The 25,105-nt window shown below is 40.5% G+C and overlaps 1 protein-coding gene across 1 annotated transcript in view; it reads right to left on the bottom strand.

The window, feature by feature from the left end:
- Positions 1-24,189, bottom strand: part of nkain2 (sodium/potassium transporting ATPase interacting 2) — a 77,783-nt gene extending 53,594 nt beyond the window's left edge. The window contains exon 1 of the mRNA XM_051408608.1: positions 22,590-24,189. Coding sequence (XP_051264568.1) covers positions 22,590-22,643 — 54 coding nt within the window. The 5' untranslated portion in view covers positions 22,644-24,189. The remainder of the gene's footprint in view (positions 1-22,589) is intronic.
- Between the last annotated feature and the right edge of the window lie 916 nt (positions 24,190-25,105).

Genomic DNA, 25,105 nt, shown 5'->3' with positions numbered 1-25,105 from the left:
GCAAAATCCTAACATCTGAGACAGTGGAGAGAGTGAATTTATGAACATTTACCAATACTGTTGCCATTACTCTTCTGTCAGCTGACTAATTGGTTAAATAACTAATTGTTTCAGCTCTATTTTATATTAAACCATGTGCAAGTTACTGTGTGTAAGCATACGTGTTTGTGATGATGCCAGAGCTGCTACCTGCAATATTGTTTGTGTGATCCTCTGAATGCTCTTCTGAAATGCGATTTCTCAACCACTTCAATTCATCAAGTGTGTGTGTGTGTGTGTGTGTGTGTGTGTGTGTGTGTGTGTGTGTGTGTGTGTGTGTGTGTTTCAGCATCTGTGCCTTTTTCCATCTTCCCCAAAGCCAGCTCACCACTCCAACTGCCACACTACTTAAAGATATTATTCTTTGGCCTCTAAAACCCTAGCTTCAGCATTGTCCACCTGCACTAAACAAAAGCCCTTACAAAGTCTCTACTGATTCTGATCTCTTTACACACACAGAGAAAGAGTGAAAGGATGAGTGTGTGTCTGCATGTGTGTACTTGTGTCCCTTCACTACGTGTTTGTTTTTCATTAACCTAATGGCATGACAAGGGAGTCAGCACTTCAGTTTAGTGGCAGTTTGGGAAAAGGGCTGTGGGAATGTTGTGGTGGTAAACCTTACTGATTTAAAATAAACAGAATTAACATTATCATCATTATTGCTAATGGTATTTATGTTTAAATTCTTTAGTTTTTTCGTGAAATTTTGGCATGCTCTTTTGTGCTAACTTCTCACTGCTATTTCTGCCATTATACTGATCACTGCACTGGCTAACTGCTCAGTTTCCTCTATTAATAATCATAATAAGATTAAATCACTAATGCAGAATAGCACTCAGCAATAGAGCAGGACGTTTATTAAATGAAAATGTCATTAAGACAAAATGGAATGAGCACAGAACACAGATCTGAGGTTTTTAATAAGCTCAGAGGAAATAATATAAGTTCTCCAGCAGAATGTTTGTTGGGGTAATATTTCTGTAAAAATTAAACTAGTGCAGTCAATATACTGTACAAACACATCCCAGGTATTATAACCTAACTTGCTTGAAAGCCACATGAATATAATTCAAACTACAAAAAGCATACACAAATGACTTTATGTGCATCAGGACAGTTTCTCATTACAACAGTAGTTGTCAGCTGCGTGCAGTGGGGATGGATGGATTTTGTCTTGTTAAACTGAAAAATATGGATCCGATATTTGCCCCAGACTGATGGTTCTTGTCAGATAAACTCTGCAGTGCAATACTGAAATGGTCCCCAAATCACAAATGATCCATATTTGAAAGATAACTGCACAGCAGAGCAAACAATAGCAAAGTTAATTTGGTAGTGATATTTCATTTTAAGCTGCATTGTGGGGGCTCTGCTTTTGTGCTGGGAAAGTTAGTTGATTTGCTTGAAGGGGCGAAGTGAAGTACATGCAAATTTTCCATGTTGAATGCAAATTAGGTTCAATTAGGTCTACAACTTTGCACCGTTGACCAATAGCAAGCCATGACCTTTGAGGGCATGGAGAGCCGTAGGGTCCAAAATGGCGGATGCTGTCGTAGTTAATTAGCTGAGTTGGACCAATCACTTTTATGTAAGTACCCTCTGTCAGAGTATTAACTGTTCTACAAAAGAGCAATGTTTGCAGAATGAGACAGGAGTCAATGGTACAAATACGGCTTTTGAATAAACTGGGTGAACTTATTACGGACCATTAATACCATTTGACCTCCGAGAGTTTTATCTTCCCTCTTCAATAACTTGTAATTGAAGGAAATGGTGTACAGTGGTGAACAAAAAGCCAGGGGGAGTAGACAGGACAGTAGAGAGAAAATAAAGAGAATCTCTGGGAGGTACAAGCAGTTAGCTACAGTAGTTCTAGCCCGGTAAGTCAGTGTCTCACCAAACCTTTGAGAACTAAATATTTCATAAAGATGCATGCATATATTTTGTAAGTAACTTTTATAAAAAATATTTTTTGTCACATTTACTCAAACTTTCACTATATCCTAATGGTAAAACGTGAGACAAATAAATGGTCCTTTAAATAATCAAATACTGATGCTTTGGATCTCTGGGAATGAGAGTCAGCAATCCAGATTTCTTTACACCTGAATTCAGCCTAAATGTGCTGCATTCAGGTGTGCATCTCAGAACAATAAAGCCTTTGTGTTCACACACATACACACAGACCTCAGGGTGACTAATTCCTCACAATCTTTGAGGGTCGCAATCTGCATTTTTAATAGAACATTTTAAAAACAGGCTGGTAATCTAAAATAACTTTATTGAGTGTTGAGTGTTTGTAAAAACACAACCCAGTAATTTTGCCATTCTCATTATTCAAGGAGACAGCTGTAATGGCACAATGCGAGAGAATATAGACCTTGAATTATTAAATATTTCTTGTGCATTAAGTTCAAGAATTAGTAGTTCTTGTGGCATGAACAAATTCTCAAGAAAACCGAAACCTGTCATATTTAAAACAATGAACGCTGGTTGAGCCACATGAAAACTTTAACCATAAAGATTTACTGTGCATTTACTACACGGTCAATCTGTAGACACACAGAGCCATTAGATTAAGTGTTAAAGCATCGACACTTCTTCTTCACACGTTTTCAGTGATTGGAAAGGACCATTGCAATGAAGATTACACTTCAGATTTGTAGCCAACAAGTACCACAGAGAGGAAACTTGAGGTTTATGACTTTTAGACTGATTAAAATACGGGCTTTATACATGTTAAAAGTTTTTCTGTGTCACTTACAACTTGATGCTGTGTATAAAAATGTTGTTTTTAATGACAAGCACAAGCATTCAACCATACATCATGGAGTTTGGACAGTTGACAGTTTTAGTAGAAGGGGTAACATACACACACACACCAACACACACCAACCACTTGTAGTAAACACATTGCTAAAGCTTCCCACCCATCAGCACATTTCCCCTCCTCCCCTTCCTTTCTCCATCTCACCTGTTTATTCCCTTTCACCACACCTTCATGTGCCCTTCACTCCTCTCTGTACATCTTTCCTTCCTCCTCCCTCTCCTCCTCCATCCCTTCTGTGACCCATCTTTCGATATGTCCGCTCAAACGTCACTCCTTTCCTCTCTATCCTACCTACGCCTGCCTATATCTCAAATCCACCTCTTCCCTACATCTTTCTGTCCTTATCCATCCTCCCCTTCATACCACCTAGTCTCTGTCCTCATCTGCTGCAGCTTTATTTAACCATCTATCCATCCTCCACCTTCTGCTCCGTCCTCTGACCTTGCCTGGTCCATGTTTATTTGTCTTATCCTTCCTATGCATCCCTCAATCCCTGACTTACTCCTCCCTGCATCTATCCCTTTCTGCTACATTCTCACTTGTCCTTCACTGCCTCCCTCCCTCCTTTAGTCCCACATTATCACCACTGGCACTCGGTGCTCAACAGCAACACACACCATCGCAAAATCACACATGGACAGACTGCACCATCACCTTTACACACATACACACACACTCAAATACATGCAAGCAGAAAGACACTCGACACGGTAATCAACCCCACACAAAACACCACAGCTCTACTCCTCTTGTTCCCGAGCTTCTTATATAACACACACACACACACACACACACACACACACACACACACACACACAGGCACACGTCCTCCGATGTAATCACTGTGAGTGCTGAGAGTGCAGTGCAGAGGTGTGAGACTTCTAAATGCTACTGCCTGCCATCAATCATAAAATCCTTTCTGGGGATTGGACAGCTGACACTGTCGGCATTACGCATCGTCCCCTTTTATTTCGATCAATCATGTCCTCCGCACTGCAAAAGGCCTAAAGATTGCCAAATGATATTGGCTTGCTTTCATCAGACTCAGTGAATGATTATGTTGGATTCAGAGGAGAGACTCGCTTTGTGTTAATGTTTGCTCGGGTTATGCGTTTTTCAGTAAAAATCTGTCAAATTTGCTGCCTCTGATAGACGTGGGCAGTATAACAGCTACTGATAGAGATGCGTCATCGTTATATGGTATAATTTTGGCCATACAGTTTGTACCAGTATAGAGGGTATTTTACACTACCGAGTACAGCCTCTAATGTACTGTAGGCGATGTCACTGATAGGCCAATAAAACAGACAGCAGTGCAGACACAGTTTGGTTTGTTGGATGCAAAATTATCTGCAGACTTTGAAGGGCAATACAAGGAACCTCATCTATCACCTCAAAATGGAAACATGCCCTTGCATAAGGTTCAAGAAATCATTCCAGGAGCAAAGGTGACAAAGAAAAACACAACTCAGATATCCCTGCCTGAATCACTGACAGTGTACTGGTGATAAGAAATGACAGGAGGGAGGAAGGAAGGTGTTTATATATTTAATTTGAAGTTGAATTTAATCAAATGCTGTAACTTTAACCCTTTTGAATTCTATTTTTGAGGTGGATTTGATGGGATTGTGGACTCTGGTGGCTGAAAGTGTGAATCTACATTCATTAGCCAGTTTATTAGATCCGCCTATAAGCTAATGCAGTGTAATAGGACAGTCCTGGTAACAAAGCCTACCTTCATGAAGGTTATTATGTTCAGTTTTTGTTGAAACTGTTTTAGATGCAAGTAGTGTCTCTGCAGCTCTTATTCTGAATACTAATGTATGACAATTACTGTGATTATTTCAGTCTGTAAACAACTATTCTCGTTTCAATATCAAATTTGTCATGTAGTACAACATAATAAACTAATTTTAATAATAAATAATGTAGACTGACCTCACAAAGAAAATGACAGCATTTGCATTAAGTGATCTATGTAAGTTTCCTGACAAGCAATCTCTTGCATTGCTGTGAAAATTTATTAATTATTTAAATTAAATCCTTAATGCAACTCGAAACAGAAACACGGGAGTCTCCAGAATAGTGCCATAATATTATGTCATGGTAACATTTTAATTTTTTCAACTTTTTACCATCAGTTTGGGATGGTCTTTAGAGCTGTAACAAATTCATATCACTTCAAAACATGGTGGCAAAGAGCTGAATTCATCTGAATTGGGAAGTGAATTCATTTAAGCTGCAGACTGTGTTATATATATATTTCTTTAAAGCATTATCTTCAGCATCTACTTGTTGTTAGCAGCACACATAACTTGAATATAACATCTTACCATCTTGCATGTTAAATGTAACTTGGAAATTCTCACTTTACATAATGTACACCCAAAGAACTGGTAACAAGACACTTGCTCAAATTTTATAAAGATAATTCAACCAGTAGAGTATCATTCCCCTCGAAGTCTTAGAAGTACTCCAACTGCCAGTCAGCGAGCAGAAAAGGCTTTTTACTTTCACAACCTTGGAAGCACAAAAAAAACGCTCCACTTCACAATTCTATTATGACTGTCCTTTCTGTGGCAAAGTTGGAAAGAGCTTGATGTTATTGTACCATTAAGTCTTAGGAAAGGTAGATAAGAAGGCATGGATGGGTGATCAACTTTGTTTCAAAATATGATGATAAAAACAAAAAGGACACATAAAAATTCACAAGCTTATCTCACTTTATGTTCAATATGTATATAATCTATTTTTTGTGGTACTTGTGGTTTTTACCTTAAGTTTTCATACAGGTGGCCCTTTGAGATTCAAAGCCCTAACCCTGTTAAGTAGTGAAGCAATGCTACTGGGGCACAGTGTTGCTCTATACACAGGACTATGTATGGGCTCCCCTACACACACACACACACACACACACACACACACACACACACACACACACACACACACACACACACACACACACACACACACACACACACACACACACACACACTGAACACCGCTGCCACCACCATGTCTCCCACATTCAAAAACATACTGTGCTTCTATTTTGGTGAGACGTGACTACAGTTTGGCTGATATGCTGATACGGAAACCGGGCTGAAAGCTGAGACTGTATCCGTATCTCACTTTAGCTGCCGTATTCAAAAATACAAGAGATTGGCGGATCTGATTACTGCGTCTGTGTGTGTTTGTGTATGTGTGAGTATGACAGAGGGAGCAGAAGAAAAAATAGGAGGCAGTAGTCAGTACATATGTGTCTATGTGAGAGAGAGATAAGAGTGGAGCCAGACCAGAGGGCAGGTGTGTAAGGTAATAAGACTAAATCAATTCATACTGAGAGGGTGAGGGAGGAGAGGAGGGCATGAGAGAGGGATGAGTGGTGGAGGAAAAATGATTACAGGTAAAGATGAAAGAGTAATGTTGAGCTCTTTCTGCTCTCTCACATCACCCAATATCTTCTCTACTCCTTAAAGGGATTCAAAAACTGAAACAAAACTCCTCTTCAATGGTGCCTTCAGGGACCATGTGAGAAGAAGCGGATTCTCTGCAAGACATCAGAGCAAAGAACAGCAAGACTGCATCTCAGTGTCTGTGTGCACATGCCTGGCAGTGCTTGGATATAAATTTGTGCTTTGCATGGCGATGTGTGTTCATTTGTGTCTGTGTATGTGTGTGTGTAAGCGAACAAAGAACCAAGTAATATATTTATAGATCAAAATAATGGCAGGTTCTGGAGAAGCGACAGAAGACTATGGCATGTGGCAGCGAAAATGTGACCCATCGCAGATAAGGAAGCTGCTGTCAAAACATGCTTTTGTACAGTTATTTTTTTTACGCAGAGGCTAACAAGTATCATGGATGTAAAATGGTGTGCTTAATCTTGTGTTTTAAACACACGCGCTTGTCAAAATGGAAACGATCTACATGCCTGGTATCATAAAGAGTACAAGGAACCTAAGGTAAAACCTTTAGTCACGTATGTTTGGTGGGTTAGTTGAATAGAGTACTAGATTTGTTCTAATGAGCTTATTAATTAACTAGGTTGCTAACTAAATTATTAATTGACAACCATCTTTATAATTGTTTAATGGTTTTGTCAAACACTCCAGTTCCAGCTCTTTAAACCTGAGGATTTGTATTAGTGTCTACATATTGTGGGGATTTGTACAGTAAACTGGATAAAACTAACAAACAATTCCATCAATCAATAAAAAAAAAAGCTGTGGCAACAGAATTAACTTAGTGTATAGAAAGATGTACAGGATTATTTTGCCAATGCACATCTGGAAACCACAGCATACACATCTTAAAGTAAAATTCACTTTCTTGCCAAGAGTTTGATGAGAAGATCAATGGCACTCTAGTGACAGTCAGTCATTAAATAAAAAAGCAGACGATTAGCTGAGCATAAATACTGGAAGCAGGGGGAGTTAAAGAATATGCCCACCAGTGAAGACTCCAGGAAGTCACTGTCTCGTTGCCGTTAGTTAGGTAGGAGGATCTATTGGCAGAAACTGAATATAATATTTAGAGGTGGATTTCAGTAGTGTGTATAATCACATGAAAATAAGAATTGTTACCTTAGAATGAGCTGTTTTCATGCACAGAGGGAGAAAGACCTCTTCTACCGAGTCTGCCATGTTTTTTGTAGTGGTTTCCACTGGCTCTAGATATGGCGAGTTACATGGCCACCATAGTTTTCCTACATGCTTGGAAGGCAGAGCTGTATTCAAACGGTTGCAACTTCACCACTAGATGTCACTAAATCCTACATTCTACTTATTTAACGCACATAACTTCCCATAAAACCCACAACTTGTTTGTTTTTTTTCTGCTTCCTGTCTTTGTGCTAAGCTAAGCTATCCGCCCCCTGGCTCTAGCTTCATTCCTAAAATGCAGACAGTGATGTTGATACTTTCATTTAAGCATAACTTTCCCCAGAGCTTTCAAATGCTCTGTTGTGCCCGTAGGTGAGACTCTGCTTTAAATTAAGACACCCCTTATTGGCATCTCTCTGTCATCACCCAGCTTTGGAAAGTAAGAAATATAGTCTCATATCACCTGGAACAAAAGAACCTGCCCAAAAGATGTCAGGTCCAGAGAGGCAAGCTCCTTTTTTTCCATGTAGGTTTCCTCACATTGGAACCTTGTGCGCAGGTTGACAGTTTATTTGCCTCAACCCAGCTGATGGAAACATCCTATTTGTTGCAGTATTTCTAACATTAGCCACGTTTCCATCAACATGTAGCACTAATTTTAAAAATCTGCAAATTAATGTGCGTTTCAGCCATTAACATTATGCTCACATTAGAAGTTGAGTGATAGTTGAGGGCGCTAATACTCCAGTGTCATTAAACCATTGCAGAAGAGGGTGCAACGAGAGGACGTAATTAAAAGAGCTCTGAAATTGTGGAAAACGTGATGGAAATGTGGCATTTATGTTAGCTTCATTGAACGCCTGATCCAATAATCGTGATCAAGCAATCGTGTAATAATTGTGGCAGGGTTGCACAGGGGAACGGCTAGTAGACAGAAGAGACAACAGAGTGAGGAGAAAAAGGTTTAAAATGATGAGGACGATGACCAGGCTGGTGGGTGAACGTGGCACAGGGGGGAAACTGGATTCTTATCCCCCATAAAAGAGTAAAAAAGAGCTGTTCTCACAATATTCTATATTTCACAGAACAATGAAAGAGCAACATGTCTTTCTGAGGATGTTCCAGAAGACCAAAAGTGTTGGGAACAAACTGGCTCAGCGTTTTATAATTTATTCTTCAGTCCCACTTGAGGGTCTTTCTGGCCTAATTGTGACAGGCTCAGTTGCACCAACTGAGCATACTGTGGGTCAGATGTGCTGAGGTTTTGGCTGACAGTTTTTGAGGGCATTCTGGCCCAGATTGACTTCATTTAGTCATTTAGTGACTAGACTAGAGTTTGCAAGATGCAGCACACAATTTAATAGCCAGAGATTAGATGAATTAGTGAATTATGTATTCAGTGGAAATATGCTAAGGCTCACACATTTGCAAGTGTCTATTTATGTGTAAAAAAGCATGGTTCTTTGGTGGTAGTGATACAAAGCAAATTGCTGCATTTGGTACATCTGTTTCTCTAAATCTTTTAAATTAGACAGCAGTCGTGATCAGTCAGGATCCAAGTTTTAAGCACAAATGTAAAAACACAAGAGGTAAAACAAGACAGTGTGTTGGGTATCATCACATTAGGCATGGTGCTACACTACCTTGTGATTGCAGGCAAATCATGCTGTGCCATCTGTTGTGTTGCTGCATTGAAGTCTAAACAAGTCCAAAAATGAACAATAAAACTTCTTCTGCGTGCAAGTATCAATAAAATAAACAAAGAATTTAAGTTAGTCTCCTGGACTCACTTTTAATTCTCAGAATAATCAAATTCCATTTGAAGTCACAGATAAGAAGGAAATGTAAGAAAGACTGTTGTGCTTGTAAGTCAGCTTTCTGCTCAGCACTAGATGTACTCGGTGGCAAAAGCACTGTGAAAGTCATGTGAGAGCTGCACATTGTAAACTCTCAAATTCCTGAAATTATTAATACATAATTTGCACAAGAACAGAAAGATCCCCTTCACTACATGGCTGCCACAACAAACAAATCAGACTGCATGCAGTTTCCTCTTGTTTCATCCATGAATGGATGGAGTCAGGGTCTTCTTTGTGTGAATCGAACTTCTGAACCCGAGGAGGAGTCTATATTTACCAAGTGACAGTAAATCTTTAGTAGATAAATCAATAGAGGTCACATGCCGTATTGGCCAGTCGATTTTTCTGACAATAACCTTTGGTTTTGGCCTATTCTCAAACTTTGTCACTTTCTGGCTACTGTCCCTCTGAATGTGAGCCAATCACACCAAAGCAAAAGAAAGGCTCAATATCAAAAGGGAGACTGGGTTAAATGAGGGAGTAATGTAACAGACAGAGACAGCCAAAGGCATCAGTGGCAAATAGGCTTTATTTCAGTCGACTATAATAAGGTAATTAGTGAATAAGCACATAGTATAACTGTCTTTGGTAATATTAGTAAAAGTCTCTAAAGCAGAGGGAAAAATGAGATAGAGCTTGTTAATCAACCGGCTGTGTTTCTTTATTCTTTCATCTCTATATAGTTTTCAAATGTAAAAAGATGGTTATAAGAGAAACAAACTATCCCTTCAATAGAAGTTGCTTTCCAATGTATTACAGTTCTACTATCACACAGCTTTCTCTGATTCTGTATATGTGAGTCTGTAATCCAGCGAAAGACTTCCATCAGCTCGGTTCAGAATGACTGGCTGGAGAAATATCAGATAATGAAGGTGACACAGTTGAATGCCACTGTAGTAAAAAGACAACAAATGTCATTTTCAATAATCGGCTCCTACTGAAGTGTATCCATTGTATCATTTCTTAATAAAAACTCATAAAGCAACATTGTTATAAGGGTGTCAGCTCAGTAGACGTGTCCTTCCATAAGGCATTGAGAGATGTTGTGTTTTGATGTTTAATCTGGAGGAATTTGTGTTTCCCCTTACCTTAACTTGAGCCCAAATATAACTTCAAGCAGTCATTCACTATAACTCTTAACCTCACCCTTACCTGACCCCCAACCAGTTATTTCCATGATGCCTAACTTGTGTCTTAACCATAGCTTCAAGGGTAGCGATACGTGAAACACTATTTAAAGAGGAGGAAGACACGATTCAAGGAGGAAACAGACATCAACATGACTACAGCAGCAGTAGCACTAGCTCGGCTATCCTGCGGTCACGTGGCCCTCGCCCTGCAGGTCGTATCTGTTCATTGAGAGTCTCCCGTGTTAAATATGCTTCTTATTATGTGGATCTTCACATTATCCCCATAAGGCCGTAGATAACACTTGCTATTGGTCTGGTTTGGTGTAAAGAGCAGCACGGCCTCTAGTGGCCGCCAATGTGCCCTTTTGGATTCCTGCTCTTATTTAGCTTAATGGTCTCTGGAAGGTCAGCCGAAAGGTTCAAATTATAGCTTGGATAGGCTAAATTACTGCCGTCTACTGTCAGACTACAGCACATACATATTATTTGCTCCACTTTCACAAAGTCAACACCAAACATATTTGGTTCTCTCCGCTGCCTGCCATCTATAGTCATTACTGATAACTTTGCAGTGTTAAACGACCCATTCATCCATTAATCATCTGTTCATCCATACATCATGCGTATCTATCCATCATCGATCCATCCCCTCTTGTTATCATCTGCCCCTCCCCGTCTTCCCCAACTCATCTCCCACGGCCCTCTCTCCATTCATTCATCCAAATTGCAATCCCTCCATCCCAATATCGATCCACACACAGACATTCATCTATCCACTATGAATATATCTATCCAACCATCCATTCTTCCCTCCCACCCTCCCTCCCTTCTTTCTCCCTTGGCTCCTTATCCCAGTCCAAAGGCTTCTACAGCAAGACTTAACACGCTCCACCACCTCCTCTGTCCCTACACGTGAACATGCACATGCACACACGCACGTACACGCACACACACACACACACACACACACACACACACACACACACACACACACACACACAAAGGCACTCCCTACAGGATACGGACGCAAAGACACACAGACATCGTTTTCACAGCTCCCTGAGCAACTCAAATGGCCCGGGAGAGTCTGTGCAGAGCAGCAAAGGAGAGAATAAAAGAGAGAGCGAGCTTGAGAGAAAGATTGAGAGACGCAGAGAGAAAAATTACAAGGCAACAAGGGCAACAATGATACAGAGAGAGAAAAATATGATGGCACAGAAAGAGTAACTAAAAAAAAACTGAACTAAATGTTGAATAGAACAGAATTGGACATAAGAGCAGTTTACAAGTTTCTAACCATATTTATGTAACTCTAGGCAACATGATGAACTTTATACACTGTCTAAGAAGATGTTTTATCAGTATGTTTACGGCTAATGGAAGCACGGTTAGATTGTTAGCAGAAATAGAATTTACTTCTGTAGCGAGCAGCAACAACAGCAAAATGAAATTTTATCACTGCTCCCACCTGAAAACCTAATTTTTCTTGCTTTTTCAGCTAAATATCAAGTGTTGATAACCTCATACTCTCCTTTTTTGTGCTGAGCAACTTTCCCAGCCCCCCGAAATCTATTAGACTCAACAAAATATCAGTGTCTTTCCAAAAATACGTTTGTTTTTTTCTCAAGATAGGAAATGTTCATCTGACACCAGTCATATCTCCATCCCATAATTACGTGTAATGAAGCTCGAGGCATTGCTTTGCAGTCGCTCGCCATTATAATTCAAGCGCTCCTTTGATGTAATGAGATCAAAACGACTGCGCAGGCGGAATATCAGGATTCACGGCAACAACAACAATAGCAACAACTACATCAACAGGATATAAGTTCTCAGAGAACAATAGGGAAGTGTTTCACCTTGAGGGGTAAATAGCAATACAGGAGCAGCAAGCAACGGAAACTCAGCACCACAACCGTTTGCAGTGTATTAAAATAAAACAAAAAGAAAATCAAGTGTCTGTCTACGTGTCTGTCTGTCCGCCCTGTATGTCAGTCTGTGTGCCTGGGTGTAAATATTGAGGCAGCAGTATTTGGCCAAACACCACCACGGTTCATCCATCAGTGGTGGTCACGCACAAGGTCAGCTTCCAGCCCCGTCGATACACATCTTTGCAGCTCAGCAGGCACACGCGCCTGTGGTATCGCTCGCTCAAATCCAGTACATGACCTTTCTAGCATGTCGTCGCCTCACTTTCCCTCTCACTCTCCACTGCTGAGCGTCGATAGGACACCGGCGGCGACTTTCAAAAGATGTGGTCAAGGCTCAGGAAAACGATGCAGGAAGATTGAAATTGGCTGCCAAGATTGCTCTGAAGAAACAAGTCATCCAATGCGACTGGCTGCAGTGGCTTTGTCAGTGCCCTACACAGCTGCAGTTTAAAATTAAATATTCTGATGGATTTTGGAGATGCAGTGAAGATTACTTTAAAGATTTTAGTTTATAAAAACACTCACTAATGACATGTATTAAAGAATGATTTGAAGGATTCAAAACACTGTTACATGCAATGTTTTTAGAAAAAACTGGATAAAAGTTATTACGTTTTCTGAATAGTGAAGTTTGCTATACATTGCATTGTCTCTTTGGTTCTTGCTTAACAGATGAAATAACTGCCATTACTATGAAGGATACACCTCTTGCAGTTAAAATAGAATCAACTGAAACCAGTGGACTGTGATGATTTGAGATTTGGGAGGAGGAATGGCAAGTCCCATTTATTTTCTTCATAGACAATAGTAGGTGACAGTTGAAGCACTTTTTCTTGGACTTGAAAACCGGCTGTGTTTGGACTTGAAAATATCAGATTTTTTAAAGGAAAAACATAATGTGATATTAAAAACAACTCCTAAGATGACAAACATCAAACTGCCAAGCTTCAAATACTGTTATTTATTCTGCTAAAGTTGGATGGAAGCTAAAACAGACCTTTTTTCACAGTGGGCATTTGGATTTGTCATAGTACAAACAGCACCAGTGGTACTAATAACTAATAATGGCTCAGTTCTATTCAAATGTCCCAGTAACACATAACAGACTATGTGACAGTGTGAATAATACCGGGACCCTGAAACTGGAGCAGCTGAATAGAATCTAGCTGTCTTTTATTGTATTGTTTAGACCTGTTTTTCCTACAGTGACATGTCAAAATGTTTTCTGTGAAAAAGAGCTGAGAACTGATTTTACAATCTATAGCTTAACTGAATTCAGTTTGGGATTCTGTGTCAATTTTGGATAAATTGAGCAACTATAACTGCAATAATTAAGTGTTTTAAATTTGCAACAACTCAGATTTAGGCCTCCTCAACTGGCTTCCTCTCCATAGCAACGGTGGCCAAGGCTCATGGGTACTGCAGTATTGCACTGTGTACTATGTTGAGTAATACTAAGGGCATCATGAAAAATTGGGAGGGGACTAACCAGCAGTCTTTCTTACTTCGCAACTCTATTACAAGTTTTCAAACACAAATGTTGGTTTTGTCACCAGAGACTGCAGCAAATGTGGTTTTGGAAGCATATCTGTAAAAAGTGCTGTGACATTGCATTGTGTGCTACAACACAACGTAGTAACACAAATATAGGCACAGCAGTGGTCTATACTGTGGATGTGATTTCACACTACTGTATACGTGTGTCAGTATCACTAAGACCATAGAACAAATAATCCAAGTGTGTAAGGGTGCAATTTAAAGCCTCCTTTGAGCTGTGGAAGAATATAGATTGAGTTAGCTTTTCCAGCACAAACAAAAAGATTTCCCTTTTTACTGATTCCTTTCTTCCACAGTTTCACAGACTTGGTTTATGATGACAGTGTGAGTTGATACAGTATTGTGGTTTTGCAATATTTCTGTGCACCTCCAAATGCTCTTACAAGACATGCCACAACTGGGAGAAGAACTCGTGTTGTTTTTACAATAAAAACATCCAGGGTGGAAAATTGCAGTTTATGAGAAAGCTTTCCAAAGAGAGAAGCAGAACAGTGGTCCTGCAATGAGGTTGGTGCTGGTGAGGCCATCTCTTGTTAATATAGTACATATAAAACTTTTTCAACTTCGGACCCAACAGGAACATTTACTGTGCAAACATGGGGTTAATGTCAGTCTCTCAGTTGGTCGATCGGGGGGTCCACCATGTTGGTGCGGACTATAATACTGTATCTAAAGAACTGTGGGACAGTTTTTTACAGATATTCATGGTCCCCAGAGGAGGAATCCTTTGGAGATCCCCTGTCCTCTAGCGCCACCATGAGGTTCACATTTGCATGACATGTCTACACAACCACTGGATGGGTTGTTATGAAATTTGATGTCTCTGTCAGGATGAATTTTAATAGATTTTGTGATCAATTTGTCCAACACTTTGGTTCCACATACCTCCAACTAATGACATTCTCATCAGCTTTGGCTGCACTTTTTGTTTAGTATTAATTAGCAAATCTTAGCTTGTTAATATGCTAAACTGAGATACCTAACAGGATTGAAATTTGACCTGCTTAACATCGGCATGTTAGCGTTGTCACTGTGAGCATATTAGCATGCTGATGTCAAAAATCTAGCTCAGACTTGACAAGCCTGGTTTCATTAAAGAAATGAGCATGTCTTAAAATGCAAACCACATACTGTACAGTTTCATGTGGCTACATTTTGATACAAAAATATTAGTAGAAAACAAGTTATAAGATAAGATATACATTTGGCTTAGAATATAGACAGGGACATGTTTCAGCTTCTCAGAAAAGAGTAATACTCCATAGGAGACAGCTCATCTGAATTACAGATGCTAATGGTGCACATGCTAAGTAAGGCGGGGGAGGGTCCACAATTCTCTAAAGCACAAGTGACTCATTGACTTTAATATGATACCAGGAGCTAAGAGTAGGGCTCAAATACCTAGACAAGTACACACTTCCGTTACTCTATCCAAGCCATGAGAGATCAATTGGTGAGAAGAGGAGCTCTGTCACCTCCAGATGTTTTGTGAAAGAGACCTTGTCATCGTCAGCAACAATCTAACAGCCTTCTGCTCGGCCCTTGGACACATTCCAGTGTAAAAAAAAATAAAAAACATTCTTTCACATTTTCCATTGCACAAGTTGGTCTTTTTCCAAGCCTTAATGTATCGATTGAATCTGAAAACTCCAACAGTGTTAGTGTAACATTATGTGCTGTTTGCTGACAGCTTCTTGACTTTTTGACTTCTATAGCTGATGGATTTTTTTTTTCAGCACAACAAATAAGGGAACGCATTTACAGCCAAACAGCATTAGGAGACCAGACAAGATGTTCCCCTTATACAGTTTTATTTGCTTGCTATTTATTACGACATTCCAGACATTCCAGATGTTAAAACGTTTCATCTTCGACAGCTTCACTTGTATTAGATTAGAAGAACATCTGGATCCATGGTTTTATTTAGTTTCAAGTGGAACAAAGTCCACTAATGCAAAGAAACTTGTGTATTTGCAGACACAGACACTTTTGATCACGCAGAGTTTTTAAACCTTCCCCTAGAGATGAGTGTTTATGACAACAGACCACCCTGATTAAATACGCAGCATTGCTATCAACAGCAATGTAAAGCAAGGCTACTTACATGCATATACACATACACTTTATAATATTTCAGCTTTTCATGATAGAAGTATGGTTAAGTATAAGTTAATTTAGAAAGAACTGGAGCAAAAGATGAAAATCAATGCTGAGAACTAAAAAAGGAAAAAGTACTTTCATTCTGGGTTAGTTTCCTGAAGTGGCGGAAGCAGAGGTTCTGACAGAGTAATTAAAAATATCTGTTAGGAAGAACAGAGCTGATCCATTTGTCTGACCTACGATAATGTGTATCGCAGCACCACAGCCCATCGTCCTGAAAAAAACTAAACATCACCTAGTGAGGCTGACTGTCAATAGCACAGTAATTGTTTTGGGAGAGTTTCGGCCTCTGCAGGTGTACTTCCTGCAGCAGAAATATTACTTCTGCACCACTGCAAAAAGTGGTCACAATTTAGCCACTGTTTCCAGGCACAGTTTGATTGGCCTGTTGTTTTTGTGTCTGTACCATAGAAACATCTGCAGATAAACACACTGCAGAAACACTTAACTGACCGCTTGCTGCCTTAAATCCTTCCCGGAACAGCGTTTGTCCAATCATAGATTATCAACTATAACTCTTTCCATGCCAAAGAAGTGTGCATGAGGCTCTAATAGAACTTTAACTTTTGAGTTTGGAGGGTCATGTAATTTGCTAACAATGCTTTTTCTTTACTTCATTATAATGGAGAATGAGCCAACTTCTCCCTTCATTTATTAGCTCAGTAAACAGTTTCCTAACAAGTTCATGGTCTCAATCACTAGTTTCAAGTCTTCTTCCATACATTATGATGTTCATTTAGTAAATTATGCTCCAATTTAGAGTAAACTATACGATAAAGCCGTGTATGTTTTTGGGCGTGGCTACCTTATGACTGACAGGTCATTCTCAGTCTGTCCAGCATATCACATGAAACTCAGATCAAAGTGCTGGCTCCATCTAACTGTCATGGTGACAACCAAAACGCTGAACTCAAGGCTTAAAAACTCTACTCCACAAACCAATGAGTGACGTCACGATAGGTTCACACTTGGTTTAGTCCTGATGATAATGGTGAGACGGCTAACATGAACGAAGCTGTGTGCAATATTCGCCTCAAGAAAATTGTGGATAAAGAAGGCAGTCTGCCACCACTATCCACATCATCTCCATTCAGCCCACAGATGTTTCGGTATCCACCACGACAACGAGTGTCATTGGTTCCTCCAGGAAGAATCTCTGTGAGAAGGTCTCTTATTTCCTGCATATTTATTAGTCTATGGGCCATAACTATTTAAACCCAACAAGTAGGCTAATTGCATAACGGACACACAGCATTGGAGGTTAGACAATATCATACATGCTACAAAGACTTCTATCAATAGTGCGGGGGAACCAGAGGGAAATGCTACCAAGGAGTGCACAACTGAAGTGGGTTCATAGCCTGCCAGACCGATGGAGGTCAGCTGATTTACAGCAGCTCCAATCGGGACGATGAGTCTGGGAATGAAAACACGGCGGGTTCAGGGAGGGAAAGGGAGGCATGAAACAGAGGAAGAGGAGCGAGTTTGTAGCGAGTTCATTTGTAAGTATCGACAAGTCTGCAAGTATTTGTTTTTATGAAGTTGGAAATCATTTATTCCGTATTTTGAACAAGAATTGTGTAATGTTATCACTCTGTTGAAATAAATTAACAAAATGTTCAGTCTCCTTGCTGGTTAGTCTGACACATGCAGAATCATTGCCGCTTTTTTCATTATACAAGGCAGAAAAATGTCTATTCCTATTTTTTTGTGCTCACTTCCCCTAAACCACCAGCACTTTCTTTAAAGCCAGCACTTTTCAAGACACTGTATTTTATGGACAGTTTAAACCGGAAAAGTTCAATACCTGAATTACAGAGCACAACCTGAACAATATGAATGCAGCCTGGACTGATCTGCCAAGTTCGAGGTCTGATTTGGCACAATGGGTCAGTACTTCACCTACCGGTCCTGCCGGTGAAAGCTTGTCTTGTTCACAGACTCTATTGAAATACATTGAATGAATTGCCAGTCAAGTCAGTGGCCAAGGTGAGATGGCTGTATTCCTCCAAACAAAGACAGGGAGAGGGGGTGGAGACAGATAAAGAAATGAAAAAGGCAAGAAAGACATAGACCTAGGGGAAAAGAGACTGACAAATTAGAGACTGCGAAAAAGAAAAAGCGACAGAAAATCTATAGACTCAGAGCTGAGATTGTGTGCGGCCCTTGTTGAGCGCGGCGTTATACATAAAGGATAGCAAAGCCTTTTTATCTCACTGAGTTGTGGCTATGAGGAAGGAGGCCTGAAGATTATGTTTGTTGCCAGAGAGCAGGAGCCTCCGTTCGCTTTCAACTACAAGCAGCCCTCAAAGTGGATTTGCTTCAAAATGTTGAAAAACCAACAGCGTGATTCATATCTAGGATATTGCAAAATAACTGTGACTGAATATCACTAACAAAAATTATATGGGAGTTGAACTAGAATCAGAGTGGGAGAACCATTTTTTTGCAAAACTGAAATATCTGAGTGGACAATTTATTACAATTTGCAAACCAATTCAACAAAAATTATTAAACCAAAGTCACCACTAAAGGTCTGTGTTTTATTTCAATTTATGGATATTGATGTTTGCCTATAATTCCAATGTCAAAATAACTTTTAAGTGTATTTGTGCTAAATCCAACATGGCAACATTGATTTATCTGTCCCCCCCCCCAAAATGCATCTCAGATAAGTATTGACTTCTGGTTTGAATGACTGCACAGTCACTGTTTTGCAATCAGGTAACACACACGGCTCACATGCAGAGATACAATTTCTGCATTCATGTCGCAGCTTCCAAGTGGTAAATTATTCATTACGTCCCTCGATGGTGGAAATGTCACAGGAATGTAGTGCCACAGACAGACAAACACTGTGTCTCAGATAGCCTATAGCCACTGTTTATGTCCACCCTTCTTACAGTACATGTACAGTACTCCTCTAGTGCTCTTGTTGTACAAAGATAAGTATATTCTCAACAGCTTGGGTTGGGACTGAAGATGTTTCTGAAAATTTGTTTCAGGGAAATAACCAAAATGGGTTTTGCACTGCTAGCTATGACAGCTTTGTTTTTCCAATTTTTTGAAAGATCAATTATATTTCTATTCTACTGGATCATCAATTATTATCTCACTGTAATTGTGCACTACGCTGAATTGCAAAGCTATAATTCTACCCCATTTACTCTATTCAATTAACTTGCACACCAACAACATAATTAACGTTCCATCAACATAAAACACCCACAAACCGTCTGCACAAGCTCCACTGAACCAGCCAATGGAGCGAGGCCATCGGTTGCCGTCCCGTTACCTATCACGCCATTGGATGATTTAGTCATCATCTCTGTGACAGCAGCTGGTGGGTGTGTGGACAGATATAGCAACAAGGACCACAACCATTGCCACAGAAAGTGAGTCACCGGTGGCATATGTGTATCTGTGGATGTGTGTGTGAAAAAGGTGTTGGTAAAAACACCATCTGATCTGTGATCGTTTTGCTGTTAAGTACCAACTTTATAATCTTCCACTCTGTCAGGTTCACAGCACTATGAAACACTTTTTTACAGTTTGCACGCGTTTCATCTTTCACACCATAATCACTGTTGCCAATTGCGAACCTTTTAAGTTTAATTTAAATTAATATGAATAAGAAGAAATCATTGTTATTTTGTATCATTGTTATTTTCAAGTCATTAGGAATTAAACAAGCCAATTTAAGCTTTTCAAAATAAGACTTTAAAGAAAAACAACATTTTGGGCTAATACCCTAATTCTCTTTTGCTTATTTTGTCAAGAATTACTGCAGACGCGAAGATTGATTGATACCACTCTCATAAAATAAAAATCATACTTCCTTTCTTCGGCCTAGCACCACATTCAGAATGACACCTGGTGGGTCTGTTTATACACATACATGATATCAGCTGTGAAGTGGACATATCTCCAGCCTGAATCATTGATCTCTGCACAGCTATGGTTACATCACCTATCTTGCCAATTAACCTGGCTAATGAAGCAGGAGAAAAAACTGCTCTTAAGAGTTACATAAGACATCAGTTCCACTACACAAGACACACTGACCAGTATTGTTTTCCTCTCTGTGATGTCAACTATTATGTGGAAGCCCACATAGCAAAAAACAATTACCTCCAGCAGGGGGGCGAGCAGAGATGCAGGCGGAGGAGGAAAAAAAGACTGCCTTTTAATTTGTGGTCAATTAGGTTGCTTTGGGTGGTGGGCCGTGTGGTTTCCTTTGGGCATCTACAACTAAAACCTGTGTAAAAAAATATCATCATAACATCTCAATATCTTCTTACATACTGTGGAGAGTTGTTATTTTTTTTGTGAAGACATGGATTTCTGTTTACATGACTGCAACTGCACAGAGTTAAACTGTGCATGGCCAAACTGTAACATACAGTAGTGTTAGACCTCCAGCTCAGCTAGTGGTGGTATCAGCTGGCTTAGCTATTACAACAGTTAACAGAGCAAAACATGTTGTTGACTATGGCATAGCATTAGTTCCACCGCATTAGACACAATGACTATCACTGTGACAGCATCTCATTCACAAGCACACACACACACACTCAGAAACCCTCCCTCTTTTTCACCTACGGAACTGTACAGCATCCTCGTTTACGGCACAATGGCGTGTTTCTTGTATGTACAGCCCATGTGGCAATCTCATTTACATCGTACTGTAGACGCGTTAACTCACACACTGGTTGTTCCGTTTTTGTGGAAAAATATGCACAGAAATGTCCCATTTCACAGCACAATAGACCCTTTGCAAGCACACCCTCGCACAACAAGGGTCATACACGTTAATATCCTACGGTAAATTATGTGATTTTCATATATCATGCTCTTTTGTACTGAACAGACACATGTGCATGAACACACACACACACACACAGGGTGTCGCGTCTGTAACAGTGTCCTATTCAACATGACAATAAGTCCTCAGTTTGTGCATACTTTACTGTATATGACTCCATGAGCCGGGAACGCACTTCTGCTCATGTGTATGCATGAACACACGCCTATACAATGTCCCTCTATATCACACTGTGTCTTCGGCTTCTCCACGCACATAGAAGAATCTGTAGTTTAAAGAAATGCAGGATTTATTTTGTGGTGAGTGGTACCACTTTGCCTAAACCTCCCTGCTCTGCTTCTACTTGAGGTACTGATTTCCTTCATTTCCCAGGGCAGGCTCCAGAGACTTATTTCTCCAACTGTAGCTGTTATTCTTGCTGATACTATGTACAGTAATAATGCTGCTTTGGTCACATGTAGTCGGGTTGAGGAGCAGAATAATGACAGCAGTGAAAACAAGCAACCGCCATTTGACATCTGGTAAAAAATGAAAAGTCATGCACCTCACTCAGAATGCTTTCTGAAAGCTTTGTGTTTTATATTAAAGGACCAGTGTGTAGGATTTAGTGGCATCTAGTGGTGTAATTTGCAGATTGCAACCATTTGAAGACCACCAAAGGCCCCTATCTAGAGCCAGTGTTTGGTTTGTCTCATCTAGGCTACTGTAGAAACATGGTGGTTCAAGATGGCGGCCACTGTGGAGGGACCCACTCTCCTATAGTTCAGAATTGTTCATTCTAAGGTCACAACAACACAACAATTCCTAAATTCAGGTGATTATACACTAATGAAAACATACCTATGAATATTATATTCCACTTCTGCCAATAGATCCTCCTAAATGTTACACACTGGACCTTTAATGCTGCCCTGGAAATGACTTGACCTGACAGAAGATCACCTACATTTGGCCAGTTTTGTTTTGAAAAGGACCCAACAACTTGCTTAATTACGCCAATAAACTCATGAAATCACTGGTGTTCCTCCTCGCACACCCTCACATGTATGCACACAACACGCAGGCTACAGACCCATCCCTCTCTCCCTATTGTCTTGGCTGGCACCAGTTTCCACTGACACAGATGGTGATGGGAGAATGAGATACAAAGAGAGATAGACACAGAGGGAATGGCAGCAGCTGATTACATGAGTTTATATCATGTATTTTCCTCCTTCCCTCCATCCATACATTTTTTTGCCCCCACAAATCACCCAAACATATATCCATCTGCCATCCAGCCATCCATCCCTCCTTTACCTCGACTGCCTCAATTTATCACCCCCAGCCTCCGTCTATCCATCAGCGCTCTATACGGACTCTTAGCACTGTCTTAAAGCTCCCACCAGCAGCCATACATCCAGTCAATCCATCTATTCGTCAATCTGTCCCTCAAACTAGATCCTACTTTGTATCATGACCTTTTACACACCTATTAACTTCTGAAATGTGACCTTTCAGTCATCCATCTTTTCCCCTCCATCCATCCACCCATACCCTGCGCCTTGTCTAGTCACCGAGGTGAAGAGGTGTCTTTTCTGATTTCCCCATCATGACTTGTTTTTGTTGAACTCTTACAAAATTAAAAACTATCAATAGTAATCTTAACACTTACCAGCTGCATGCCACAGATGAAGGCCAAGGTGCACCTGCCACTACAGCACCCCATGGTGTCTTCCTCCCCTCTCTCCAGTGATCCACGTGGACAAGAAACTCTGGGTAAAACTCCCAAATCTCCAGCTGGACCTTCAAACTCCAAATCCTCCCCCCCTCGCACTCCTCCCCCCTTGAGGGCCGTCTGGCTGGCTGGCAGCCCAGGTAGCGGTGCTCCCTGCTCGGCCTCGCAGAACAGAGCGCAGCCCCCCCTCGCAGGAGCTTGGGGGAATAAAAGGCTACTACTTCATTCAAATGGATGGGGTTGCTGACAGCTGAACAGCCAGGGAAGTGTGGCCCCTTGGATTTCCAGCACACACAGGGGGTCAGGGATCAAAGATGTTAAGGTGGGCCTCGCTGGATGATTCAAGTCCACAAAATTGTTCTCGAGGGCTTGTTCACAGAGCTCGGTCCTGTAGATAAAACTCCTTCCCAAGACTCTGCAACTGAAAGCGGCTTTAGCAAGTCTGAGGAATCAGGAGGTGTGGTGCATTTTGATTGATTGGTCACAGAATGAATTCAGATATTCTGATCATGTGGGATCTCTTGACACAAATTAACCAGGCTCTCCAGTTACGTCCACACGGGGGTCCTGATTGTGTCCAGTCCTCACCTGCTGGACTATAAAGTCCGGTCAACCACGTCCATTGATCGCATCCTTATCAACGGTGAACACACTGAATGAACTCGGTACAGGAAGCCACTTACACACACTCAAAGACTATAAGAGCAAAGGGAGGGATGAGGAGATTAAGATGGATGTTTTCCAACCCGGATTAAATGCTCCTTTTTTTTTGTTGCTGTTTAATAATCCCGAGTAAACGCTAACTAAATTTGTTTTTTTTTTAAGGGTGGAGAAAACAAGTGCAAGTGGTCCCTGCCTCCTTTTTTTTCATAGACGAGCTCCTCTCTCTCTCTCTCTCCTCCTCCTCTCAGGGGAAGTACCGGGCATGTAGCGGCAACATCCTTCAAGGTTCATTCACACCAAAAAACAAAGAATTTTACCTCCAAAAAAAAAACCCCGAGGTTGTTAAATCCAGCTGCTCTGCCTGAATTTGGGTGTTTTTTTTTTTTTATCCACTCGGAAAAAAAAACACGGCGAGTACAGAAATTGTTGCTAGGATGTTGTGATATGTCAACAGCCACTGGAAGCTGGTTTCGGTGTCTCCGTTGGCTAATAAGAAGAAGTCCTCCTCCTCCGGTTCATCTCTTCCCCAACCGACAGTCAGCTCCACAACACAACCGCCGGTTTGTCAGCCGTTGCTCGGTTCATTCACCGCCTCTTCTCTGTGTAACGTTTTTTGTTTTTTTTTTAAATTTAAATTAAAACACAGACACACACACACACACAAAAAAAAAGCGTGTCCACGTTTCGGATGGAGAGGGACAAGGGTGAGATTTCAGGTCGAGGTAAAAGTCTCCAGACGTACAGAAGGCGATGCGAGCGGAAATAAGGGCTAAGTTTAGTTAGTCGTCTCCGGGTTGTCTTCAAGGAGTGGAGAGAGGGGAGACAATGGGAACCGGGATGGACCAACGGACCGAGAGAGACAGCCGAGAGGAGCGTCTCGCGCCTGCCATCTGTCAAGTCAAACACCGCGCAACAACGCGGCTGTTCCGGTTGCGAGTTTCAAAATAAAAGCGTGTACTTTTTTTTTTTTTTTTTTTTTTTTTTTAAAAGCATGGGAATGGTGCAAAGTCAAATCAGTGAGCGGCTTGTTAAGTGTAATTTTCTATACTACCGTTGGAGGTAGTCACATGGACATATGGTGGAGCTATTTGGACTGTGGAACTGAGAAACACAACTTTCTATTGATTTATTTGCCTGGATTGATTGTTGATTTAAATTAAATTGTGAACTGAATTGTTGTTATTGATATTATTAATTTATTTTGTATAAATCAGTCCACCTGTAAATCTATAAAAAACTGAATGATTGTATTGCGCTATTATGAGATTATGCTATGCTACACACACGTCAACGTTAACACACACACACACACACACACACACACACAACTATAACAACTTCACACACACTACCTCAATTTCTGACATACTGACACACACATATACACACCAACAACAAGAACATCAACACACACTTTTTTGTTTTCTGATATTTTCTTGATTTTATGAATTATAACTTTTGTTTTTTCTTTTTACTCTATAATTTCTTAATACTCACTTATGCCAGTAAAGGATATTGAATTGAACTGAAGTGATACTGTAGCCCATTTGATTAGTTTGCCAGCTCATGTGTGAGTGCTCACTTTAGTTGCTGATACTGTAACATACAGTATGTCTCCTAGCTATTTTTACTCCACCACCGTCTCTTTGCTTCAGCTGACCTTAGAGGTCTGCATGGGTTGCTTATAGCCAAGACCTCGTCTGGTACCCAAGTTGAGCCGGGTCCAATAAACTTTATTCAGTCTAATTCTGGGCAGGATCTCACTGTATTGCAGTGCGTCTGTGGTCTGT

The sequence above is a fragment of the Dicentrarchus labrax genome, unplaced genomic scaffold (genome assembly GCF_905237075.1).
Source record: "Dicentrarchus labrax unplaced genomic scaffold, dlabrax2021, whole genome shotgun sequence".
In the NCBI taxonomy this organism is placed as follows: domain Eukaryota; kingdom Metazoa; phylum Chordata; class Actinopteri; family Moronidae; genus Dicentrarchus; species Dicentrarchus labrax.
Note: the sequence above shows the minus strand (reverse complement) of the source record. Positions and strands in the feature narration are given on the sequence as shown.